Below are 11,295 nucleotides of genomic sequence, written 5' to 3'. Positions count from 1 at the left end.
TTGATTTTTCATTTAATTGATATATACGTGTAAATGGGTAATAAGTATACGCTACTCTTTCAAATAGTTGCTTTGACCAAGATGTGTGTCGCTTATCCATATTATTCATCCATGTGCCATCATAATTTATGACATGAGCCAAAAAATGAGGCATATCCAAATCTCAATTGGATCACACCATGAGAAAATGGGTATCAAACATTAACCATTAAAAACCTTTCAGGGCTACTACTTCTTTTGGTGTAGGTCACTTGAGTGTTGAATCTACTTCATTTTTCAACTGTTGCTTCAAAATATTGTGATAAAATAGATGCATAGAATAAATATATAATATATATCACTTTGGGGTTTAAAAATTTAAAATAGCTCTTTTAAACCAGTTTTTAAGGCAAAAATTCGGTTGAATTTTCAAACTCCATGGAATGATAATAATTAACCATCAGGTATTTACACCAGCTTTGAAAAATAAAAGAGGCCCTTATATTCTTTTTAAGCTGACCCAAAAAAACCAATAAATGACGTTTGTGTGATTTCATATTTTTATTAATTTTTTTATTCATTTTATAAACTACATGTTTATTTCAGGTTAAACTGTGGTAACTCTTACAAGTGCCATGGAGGCAAACCAATCTAGACCATCCACGTCATGTAATCAAAACCGTTGATGCTACCAATCGGATAACTAGAATGTCTAATCAATGTGTTGGAACATTCTCTATGCAAAAAAGAATGACCGGTTAAAAAATCCTTTACTCCGTTCCATATTCAACTCACGAGTGGCCCACCAGATGAGTGGATCTTATCTTCACATGATCATCCTCATAGTGAGGGCCACCGGCTACCCGATGCTCCGGTAGATTTCCCACAAGCTTACCAGAGTGACACTTGTGCTGCGTGTAAAACTGCTGGAATATAACCGATACGATAATTTAACTTCTCGCGAGATGAAAAAAACTTAAGGACCCCACATCCGCTGTTACCGCCGCTAGCCGGTGAAAAGGTAGCAGTTACCGGCTCGCGGGAGATCCTCTTTCAAGATATTTACCTCTAAATGCACGAGATCGCAATTCCTTCATTTCCGAACCATCAGATTTCGTTGCCGAGATTAATACCCACCAATTTCTGCCCTAAAACCGCCCATTAACAGTTAAAACTACTCATTAGCATCCCAAAACCGCTATTCGGACTGTAAGAAACTGCTTTTCCTTTCCCTCCTCCGCGGCAACAAAATCGCCGTTTTCTCGCCGTAGAATCTTTTCCTGCCTCTTTATAGAGCTGAAGACGTGCAGCAACCGACGTTTTTACGGTTGGAGACTCTTACAAGCTTGAAGACAGTTGAAATCGCCGACTTTTTACAGAAAACCGCCGGTTTTTATTGGAAAACCTGCTCCTGTGCTGCTGAAAACCGATTTTTGTAGCTGGATGCTTACTACTGAGTGGAGAAAACTGTCGAATCCTGTTTACATTCAAACATGCAGCGAGAAAACCGGCTTTGGTTTGCCTGATAACCGCTTTCTCTGTCAAAACAGCTCTGGAAAACCGCTTTTCATCAGAGCCGCTTGAAAAGTGGTTCGATTTCTTCATCTTTTCTCTTTGAGTGTAGAAAATATCGCTTCGAGCTGTTGGAGAGTGGTTTCGGCTATTCATTTAATCGGATCTTGCATTTTCAGCTCGGAGATCTCTTCATTCATGGAAAGATACGATCCGTTGCTCTGGATTGCTGAGCCGGAGAGGAAACGGAACGGAGATCTGCGACGGACACAAGCAGGGCGGGGATCTTGCCGTGGAAGTTAGAACGGGATCGAAGTCTCTGTTTTGATTGGAACAGGTTTCTGTTTTTCCTCTTTTGTGAAGGAGAGATGGGTTTGCAGATAAGAGAGTCTCTTCGGAGTCTCTGTTGCAGCAATGGATGGTCGTATGGGGTTGTGTGGCGGGCGAAATGCCATGATTCGATGTAAGATTAAGCTGCATTTGTGGTTTTCCCTTTTCATGCATGTGATCTGTTTGATTGAATGCTTTAGATCATCTCTCTCTCTGTTTTCGGCGACTTTTTAGTTCATTGATGGGTTTCAGCATTATGTTTTGTTGTCATTTTTGTTTCAGATTTGCTTTTTTTTTTTAAAAAAAAAAAATAATAATAAATTTTATATAAATCCTGATTCTTTTTGTTATTTTCATTTTCTTCAGTTCATTTTTTATTTATTTATGTTGTTGGTATTGTTATTGTTGGTGTTGCCTTTGTTGTTGTTGTTGTTTTGCAATGGCGTGGTTTAGCTAGAAAGCTGTAATTTTCTTTTTTCTTTTTTAGCAGTTCTTCTTTGTAGTGTTCTGTTGAGGGAAGTGGAGTGCCTGGTGATCGTGCCACCATATCCCTGGTGGCAGGCGCTGTGGGGTACTCTGTGTTTTATCCATGCCGACCATCTGTTTTCGTAGCTCATTTTTGGGCATGATGCAGATCTAAAGCTCTAGTGGACCACACCACAGGAAACAGTGGTGATTGAACGCCCCCTTTAAAAACTTCTTGGGGGCCACAAGAGTTTTGGATCAAGCTGATATTTGTGTTTTCCCTTCATCCAGGTCTGGGTGACCTTAAGAACACGTTGGATGGGAAATAAACATCACGGTGGGCCCTAGGAAGGTTTCAACGGTCGGTTTCATTATCCCCACTCTTTCCATTGGTGTGGTCCTCATGAGCTTTGGATCTGCTTCATTTCTGGCCTCTTGATCTAAAATGAGCGGGTGAAACGGATGGAATGCATGGATCTAAAACGCATACATCACAGTGGGACCCACAATGCCTACCACCAAGGAATCTACTTCCTCTGATGAGAGGGGCAAACTGGAGATGCTTTCTGCAATTTGTGTGTTCTATTTAAAAAAAGAAAACAAAAAGGAAATATGATGTGGGACTAATTCCCCTAGGCGATAAAGGTTAGAGAAAAGCTTGGCAATCAGAATGGTTGATTTGGTTTATCAACGTGTGAATGGACCACACCCCAAAAAGAAAGTAATTGGGAAATCCTAGCTGTCCAATTGGTGATGTTTTTGTCCTATTGCTCTTTTTATACTTTTTTCAGCTCTACTTTTCTACTTTTCTTGACCATCCATTGCAGGCTACTAATGCAATGTCTAAGATAGTCCATTCGGTGTAATTTTTGTGCTGTATCCCTTTCTTCTAGTGGGCAGTTAAGGAACAACATGTTCATAGGATGAGTGTACTGAAATGTGGTGTTGAGATGGATGAGTGGCAAGGTGAAGGAGGATAGAATTAAAGATGGATGCATTCGAGAGAACATAGTAGCACTGATAGCTAATAGGATGAGGAAAAGTTGACTTACATGATTTGGTCATGTGCAATATAGACTAAGAACTGTGCTTGTTAGGAGTGAGTTTGTGCAAGTTGAAGGCTCTAAAAGGGGAAGGGGAAGGCCCAAAAGGACATGGGTTGAGGAAGTAAGAGAAAGACTTGATGACGTATGGTCTAACTGAAGTCTTGGTTCTTAATAGAGTGGAATGGTAGAACAAGATTCAAGCTGTTGACCCTAGTTAGTTGGGATAAGGATTAGATGATGATGATGATCCTCTTTTTTTCTTTTTTTCTTTTTTCTCTGGTGATTCTCCATATCGACAGTTGTGATTACCCTAAAAGTGTGCCACTGTAGGCTGGAGATGTTGAAGACGAGCAAGCCTCCCTAGAAAACTTCATCTGACAATAACTTAACAGACATAAGAAGAAAAGCTCAGGAACTGACGAGTTCATACTCCTAACATCCCATATCACTTTTAAAGTCGAACCTTTTTTTTTAATCGCCATTGTGTGTTTGCATTTTTATTTTTATTTTTCCCTTTCTACTTTTGATAAATAACAACTTTCTATTACAAAGGAAGGAGCCATTGTCCGCTAATCATAAGTTCTTCATTCCATCATAATGATAAAGTTGTTACACATTACAGAACTGTTGAAGAGATGAAATATAACAAAGGCAATCTTTTTGGATCAGGGGTTGTAACCAGATTTGAGGATTCTCTTTCTTCTCCAAATGCATTAATTCCCTAGGATAGAAAATACTGAATTTTGTTTACGAGGGTTTAGCCAATCAATCATGAGAAAATTTTGGCCTCAAATTAGGATACCTCCTAGGAAATGAAATTTTGGCATTTTTGTTACATTGGCTGTTGGGTAAATGTCCGTGATAGCAATTTGGGATCTTTTTTTTTTTTTTTTTGGGTCAGTGGATATCGAAAGTTAGTGCTATTAGCTACCTATTACCTTTTTATATGTATGTTGTATATGCGTCCCCATAGTATTCATGAGTATTTCTGATGCACCCCTCATTTTCATTTTCTATCCTTGGTTATAATGGGAACGTCACATTTTATGGTGACTTCCCTAACTACTTTTTTCTGCATAAGATTGCTCCAGTTTCTTTTGCGTTGGCTTTGAGAACTCAGCTTAGCAGCGTAGAAGGTCCTTGCTTTATTTCTAGTGTTGGCACTTGTTCGTTAATGGTTTACAGTCTTGAGCCTAGTAATTGGAGGGACTTATGCATTATAAATTCCAGTTTCTGAAGATTTCTTTTTTTGATATTGGATGATGTTCTGTATACAAGGTTGTTGATTTCGGGAGATGCTTATCATGAGGAGCACATTGCGATGCTGGCCAACAAGATGCTTCATCAGGTTCATGTTGTGGGAGAGGGGTATGCTTGCCATTTTATTGGTTTTTATTGGATTTAGTTCTTCATTACACATTGTTTTCTTTGAAAGGTTATGGTTTGTCCATCTCTGGGGTTTTGATTGGACTTTCTTCTGCAAACTGATACTACCTAGTCTTGTATGATCAGTCAATGGCTTAGGCTCCCTGTGGCTGTATCTGTTCTTTTATTATTATTATTATTTCTTTTGTGGTCATGAAAGTGATTTTCAAATCTTGGCCTACATTTATACTCTCTAGATCATTCTTCTCATCCATACTAATTACCCAGTTAGCAGATCCTATGCCTCCTGAGTCTTGATAATAGTGCCTGTTTCTCTGTTACTGAGCTCTGGGTTTCTGTGTTTTCTACCCATTACTCCTTGACAATCATGCATGTGCCTCTTTCTTTAGTTTGGCGATGTCTGCAAATACATGCATTTTTTGTGTCACTGAATGATATTAGAGGGAGTTGCTTTATAGAGCTAATTTTGTGAATGTCATTTTTCTTAGGATCATTGGACAAGTTGCTTCTACTGGGAAGCACCGCTGGATTTTCTCAGATACATATTTTGGTGTATCCAGTCCAGAAGGCCTTGTTGACAATCAAGCTGCATTCCAGGTACAGGTGGCTATCTGATTCATCTTATTTTCCCCTCCTGTTCCCTTCTCCTACACACAAATCAACCAATGGTTGGGCAGAGGTTTAAATCGTAGATCTGGTACTGGCTGCTCAAAGTTCTTCAAGTGTAATCTTAGATAGGCTATGATGCAATTTAATAGGCAAATGTATGCATGTTTAGCCAAGAAAAAAGAAAAAGAAACAAAAAAAGAGCCAAGTTTTCATACTTACATTAGGGTTAAATTAATGGGCAAATTTCCTCTTGAAAATAATGGACAAATTTCCTTGTGAAAATCTCAATTCATTTCATTTCCAGCTATTCATGTGCTTTCTATTGGTCTTTTTTCCTTTTCCAGAACTACTTTCTGTTCCTGGTGAAGGCAGTTGGATGTAGATAGATGGATATTGAGTTGGTTTTATGCACTGATTTGGACCTGTTTATCTTTTTACAGGACACTGCTGAGTGGTACCATCAGTTTATGGCTGGAATAAAGGTCTGTGCCTATTCCTTATTAGTTATGCCAGCTTTGAGGCATATAGACTCTTTCATTATATCTTTGAGCCTGAAATAATTGGTTCCCTGCCAGGGCTGGCAATGAGTTGGCTCAGCTGAGTAGGCCCAGCCCGTTAGTCCTGATACCTAAGTTCAAAAATCGGGCCTGAGACCTTTTTAGGTCCACAATTGCCTCTCCTATTCCCACAACTCTGTATGGTGCATGCCATATTAGTTTCTGCATGTTTGATTGAATGACATGGCTCCTGACAATTGGTTTCTGTTTTGTAGACAATTGCTGTAATTTCTGTATCACCACAAACCGTAGTTCAGTTTGGTTCCACCCAGAAGGTAAGGACATGGAAAAGCATACATTAGTTCCTTTTTTTTTTTTTTTTTGTGCCAATTGGAAAAATAAACTTCTGCACTTGAAAGTTTCTTTAAATAGCTGATTCCAGTTAGCTGGGATGAGGCTTAGATGATGATGATGATTGAAATTTTCTTCAGATCATTCATCCAAATTTTTATAGTTCTTGAAATTAATTGAAGTTGAAGATAAAGTCGTCTCAAGAACATGGCTCATTTCACCATAACTTACTTTCAGGATTATATATCAAGTTAAAAAGTTAGTCTCCATGGGCTATTGTAATATTCTGGAACTGACCATTTTTTCCACTGCTGTTACAGATTCCTGAGAAGTTAGGGTTTGTTGATCATGTCAAAAGTTTGTTTCAGCAGCTGCAAAGTGTACTGGGACCTTCTCTATCCGGAAATGCATGGAAGCCTGTTAATCGTCAAACTAATGATCTGAATGGGACTTTTGCTTCTCTACTTCTATCTAGCAACTCCTATTTCAGTCATGCAAACATCAAACCCTTGCATGACAGCATATGCAAAGAGATGATGGCAAAAGCACGAAGTTCATCAAATCATGCCCAATCCCTCGATCATTTGACTTCACGGTTGCACCATGGTTGCCTGCAGCCTCATGCATTAGCTGTACCGGAAATCTCCAGTTCAATATGTGCAACAAATGATTCAAATGGCTTGCATCAGAAGACAGCCACCTTCATGAACAATTCTTCATTTCACCTCAAAAATGGCTTCCAAACAGAAGGTGCAGAAGCCCAAGTCATATTCTCATCACCTAACATGCAGTTACCACAAGTCCTCCAATCTAATTCAAGTTCTGCTAACAGTTCTCTTCTCAACAACACCAGTATGAGTACATGGGGTAATGAAGCTTCTGCTTTGACGTCAACAACCCAACGGCTACCACCTGCAACTGGCATAGGGTCTCGAAACACATTTCTTACAAATTTACGTGCCAATGTCTCTTGTGGGAATACATTTCCAAAATTTCACAGGAACCCATCCTCACCTCCACTATACAGCACAAACGGATCAGTTGATGGCATAACTGATACCATGGTTAACAAAAGGTATGGAATGCAGGAATTGGTGGATAGTCAGCATCATTCTCCATTATTTCATGCTGCTGAAGGCAAACAATCTACTTCTAAATCATATTCTAGTGTAACTCCTCTTGTTCCACAACTTCCAAGGGAACCAGCGAGCATACAAGCATTTCTGGGGAACTTCAGACCCACGAATCCTACATCTGCCCCTTCTAAACCAAACACAGTAAGCAATTTAAACCAGTGGACGGTTCCAGTGCTAGAACCTGTGAAAAATGGCTTGCCCACACCACTGAGAGGGGGGCCATTACAAGCTGTTGGTGGTGCCCCTATTTCATCCGGGTTTATTGAAGGTGATGTGTTGAGAGGCATCCCGATCAGTGACGTACTTAGACCTGTTCAGAATCCCACTGCATGTGATATAAATTCTCTTGGTGCAGTTTCTGATGGGAAAGAGAACTCTTTGAGTGGGCCCATGCAACTGGACAACGACTTGTTTGATTGTTTGGGATTGGATCTCAAGCAAAACCAGGGGCTGGAATGTTGGGAGGATTTTATGCTGCCAGAACAGTGTGGTAATCACTCAGATCTGATGACTGGTGTGTCAGAGTGTATATCCGAATTGGATGCTCGATCTATGAATGGTTCTGCTAAAGGACTCTTCTCGGATCTTGGGCTTGAACAGCTATTAGATGCTGTTGTTGGAAATGCAGGCTCCATTACTAATAATTCAGATGATCGATCATCTACAACCACGATCACAAGAGCAGGAAGTATGTCGGTGTACAGTAATCAAGTTCCATTAGCAGGTCTTTCTTGCTTGAGTGAAAGTATGGGTTTGCTGCCCAAAAATAATTCAGAGAAGACAACACACGGATGTCAGAAAGAAGCGCCTTCAACATCTCTGATCAGTTCATGGATCGACAGCAGTTACAATATCAACGCCGAGAGTGCAGTGGTCTCTCAGCCTAAGAGGGTTGATGAACCTCCAAAAGTCACCAGGAAAAGGGCTCGACCTGGAGAAAGTACTCGACCGAGGCCAAAGGACCGTCAGCAGATCCAAGACCGAGTGAAGGAGTTGCGGGAGATTGTGCCTAATGGTGCAAAGGTACTTTTAGCTCTCCTTACGGATATGTGCTTGAATCATTGCATGTGGAATTAATAATGTTGAATTTATGGAATGCAACAGTGTAGCATCGATTCTCTGTTGGACCGGACCATCAAGCACATGCTCTTCTTGCAAAGTGTGACTAAATATGCAAAGAAACTTAAAGAAGTCGATGAGCCGAAGGTGAGAAAAATTTCGGGAGTATGGTTTTATATCTTTTGAAAACAATGTTCATCCGTATTTAACCACTCAAGTTGGGAGGATTATGAGTTCATGGTGACTCATATAGATATTATTTTGTACTTAATGGTTTTGCAGATGATTGGCAAGGAGAGCGGTGTAGTCTTAAAAGACAACTCGAGTGGCAGTGGTGGCGGTGCTACATGGGCATTTGAAGTAGGGGGTCAAACCATGGTCTGCCCTATTGTAGTTGAGGACCTTAACCCCCCGGGCCAGATGCTTGTGGAGGTGAAATTTGTTTCCATACAATTTAAATTCTCTCAAAAAGAAACCTAAACGACCATGTTTTCCACCATACCTTGAACAGTGGCAATTCATCCAACACACACGTGATATGTCAATCCAGACCTTCCATTCATGGGTGCTGTTGTGGATGGAGCGCGCCCCAAAATTCTCTGTTCAGATCCTGACCATCCAATTGCTGGCTATGAAATGGATGTTTAAGGAAGGAAGTGGCAGGGTTTCAAATTCAAAGGGCCGATAGCAAGTCATTAAGATTGGTCTAATCAGTTTGATTTTGTTCTATGATCCATCAATAATGGGCCAATGATTTAGGCTGTCTGGATTGACGTGCATGTATGCTTTGTATGCGCTGATTAGTGACCACCATTTAAGAAATGGTGGAACACACCCATGGTGGTGGTCCAGCCCACCAATTTATCATCCCTATACTCGATTGTTGCTTGGATAACTCCAATGGTCACTCACTTGAAATCTCCTGTTACAGATGCTCTGTGAGGAACGGGGTTTCTTTCTCGAAATAGCAGACATAATTCGAGGATTTGGCCTGACTATCCTGAAGGGAGTGATGGAAGTTCGAGACAGCAAGATCTGGGCACGGTTTGTGGTTGAGGTGAAAACAGAAAACCCAAAAGCCTTCCATTTACGCAGAAGATCAGTCCTTGTTTCTTCCATATTTTTTTCCCCTCAAAATCTCAATCACTTGTTCTTAATTATGCTGCAGGCAAACCGTGAGATTACTAGGATGGATATATTTCTCTCTCTTGTTCAACTTCTACAAGAAACAACAATGGGCGGCATCAGTTCTGGTGGTCAGCCAACTGCTGCTCCCGATGGTGGAGTTCCAGTATTTTCCAACTATCAGAAATCTCCCATGCCACTCCCAATCAGCTTAGCAGACAGAATGCAGTAATTTTGGCATATGGGTCTGGTCTGGAATTATTGTGAGTTGGCGACTCATGAGTGCCTACAATGACTGGTATTCCAGATTCCGAACTCAACCCACTGTGGTCAGCATTTTGGATACTGTAAGTTCTTTATGACAGACTGGGAATGTACATGAATATTTGAGTTTTTTTTTTTTTTTCTTGTTTTTCTACTTTTTTCAGTTTTGAAAAGTATTGATATATATGATGTTTAACAGGTGGTGGAGATGATGAATATGGCTGGGAAGGGTTTGTTTGTTTGTTTGTTTTTTTTTTTTTTTTTTCTTCCAAAGACTGGCCATGGCTTCTGTTTTCAGACAGCCTTGCAAGAAAGGGAAATGACAATCGAATATCTATGTGAATGCACTTCAGGAGTCGAAGGACGGGATGGGATCTTAGGAAGGTCTAGTCGAAATGGTGGGCCCTATGTTGGTCATGTTAAGGTGGAAAAAAAGGAAAGAAAGAAAGAAAGGGGAAAAGATGAATGGATGAGATTTAGCTGGTTGTTTTGGGTTCTTTTGATAAACTGTTTATATGATGTTAACCTAGTTATAGACTGACTTGTCATTGGTTCTTGGGATTTGTTAGATATAAGTTTCAGTTTAATAAAATGGGCTCTCTCTCTCTCTCTCTCTCTCTCTCTCTCTCTCTCTCTCTCTCTCTCAACCGTTGATATTCTAGGAATTACATTAGCTGTAAGATAAAGTGTCCTGTGTATGGAAACCTTTCCATGAACCCAGGATTCTTGGTATCCACATCTCCTATCCAGACAGTCCATTAGGTTTACTTCACTCTTCCACCACTGCTGTGCAAATATCACAGCAATCTGATGGTCCTAAAAAGTTGTGACTGGACCTACTACTGCGAATGATTTTTATCCATCCATTTTTGCATGCCATTGGATTTATGGTTTAGATCCTATTGAGTATTGGGTTTTCAAGAGGGCACTGGATTTAATGAATGGTTTAGATGGGTGATGAGGTTGCCAAATCAAGTCCAAATGCAACTAGGTGCGTGGAGAGAGGTTTTGCACACACAGCACACTAGAATATGAGAAGGTAGGAAGAAACAGTTGACAAGGTTGCTTACAGGATGATGTGACATGCCCGCCTTTACACGTGGGATTTTATTCTAACAAGTGGGCTCCATGGTTCAGCTATCAAGATCATTGTCCATTTCATAGACGGACCCTGCCCCAGAAAGTTTCCAGATTGGCTAAACCCGGCGACTTAAGATTGATCCGCTGAAGGGACTTTCTGAGCCTGAACCGTTTGCAAGGAAGCGGATTGCGTCCGACCAGAGCTCCGTGGGCCCCACTGTCATGCATCTGTTTATCCACGCCGTCCATCCATTTTCTCAGATCATTTTAAGGTATGACACCAAAAATGTAGCAGATCCAACGCTCAAGTGGACCGCAACAAATAGTGAGCTTGGGTTGCATTAAATGGAAGAGTCATCTCTGGTGTGGTCCACATGAGCGTTGGATCTGCCTCATTATTGGGCTCATGCATTAAAACGACATGAGAAAATGGATGGTAGTGCCGGTATATCTGAT

The 11,295-nt window shown here is 40.5% G+C and overlaps 1 protein-coding gene across 3 annotated transcripts; it reads left to right on the top strand.

The window, feature by feature from the left end:
• Positions 1-1,059: 1,059 nt before the first annotated feature.
• On the top strand, positions 1,060-10,370 carry LOC131248554 (transcription factor LHW-like). Of its 3 annotated transcripts, none has more exons than XM_058248887.1 (12): positions 1,060-1,569; positions 1,671-1,954; positions 4,611-4,700; positions 5,207-5,315; positions 5,768-5,809; positions 6,100-6,159; positions 6,496-8,334; positions 8,416-8,517; positions 8,653-8,802; positions 9,302-9,427; positions 9,539-9,842; positions 9,959-10,370. In XM_058248887.1, the coding sequence occupies exons 2-11, from the start codon at positions 1,860-1,862 to the stop codon at positions 9,725-9,727; spliced, it is 2,802 nt and encodes a 933-aa protein (XP_058104870.1). In that variant the 5' UTR covers positions 1,060-1,569; positions 1,671-1,859; the 3' UTR covers positions 9,728-9,842; positions 9,959-10,370. The 3 variants fall into 3 exon arrangements, with proteins under 3 accessions (XP_058104870.1, XP_058104868.1, XP_058104869.1); XM_058248885.1 differs by having other exon boundaries at positions 5,207-5,321; XM_058248886.1 differs by lacking the exon at positions 1,060-1,569 and having other exon boundaries at positions 1,595-1,954; positions 5,207-5,321.
• Positions 10,371-11,295: the final 925 nt, after the last annotated feature.

The sequence above is a fragment of the Magnolia sinica genome, chromosome 6, assembly GCF_029962835.1.
Source record: "Magnolia sinica isolate HGM2019 chromosome 6, MsV1, whole genome shotgun sequence".
Taxonomy (NCBI): Eukaryota; Viridiplantae; Streptophyta; class Magnoliopsida; order Magnoliales; family Magnoliaceae; genus Magnolia; species Magnolia sinica.
Note: the sequence above shows the minus strand (reverse complement) of the source record. Positions and strands in the feature narration are given on the sequence as shown.

Bases quoted from the DNA above. Each gene is read 5' to 3' on its own strand.
- LOC131248554 (XM_058248885.1), top strand. From the start codon at position 1,860: ATGGGTTTGCAGATAAGAGAGTCTCTTCGGAGTCTCTGTTGCAGCAAT. The intron at 8,803-9,301 runs GTGAAATTTGTT...CTCCTGTTACAG, and splicing joins CGGGCCAGATGCTTGTGGAG to ATGCTCTGTGAGGAACGGGG. The intron at 9,428-9,538 runs GTGAAAACAGAA...ATTATGCTGCAG, and splicing joins GGGCACGGTTTGTGGTTGAG to GCAAACCGTGAGATTACTAG.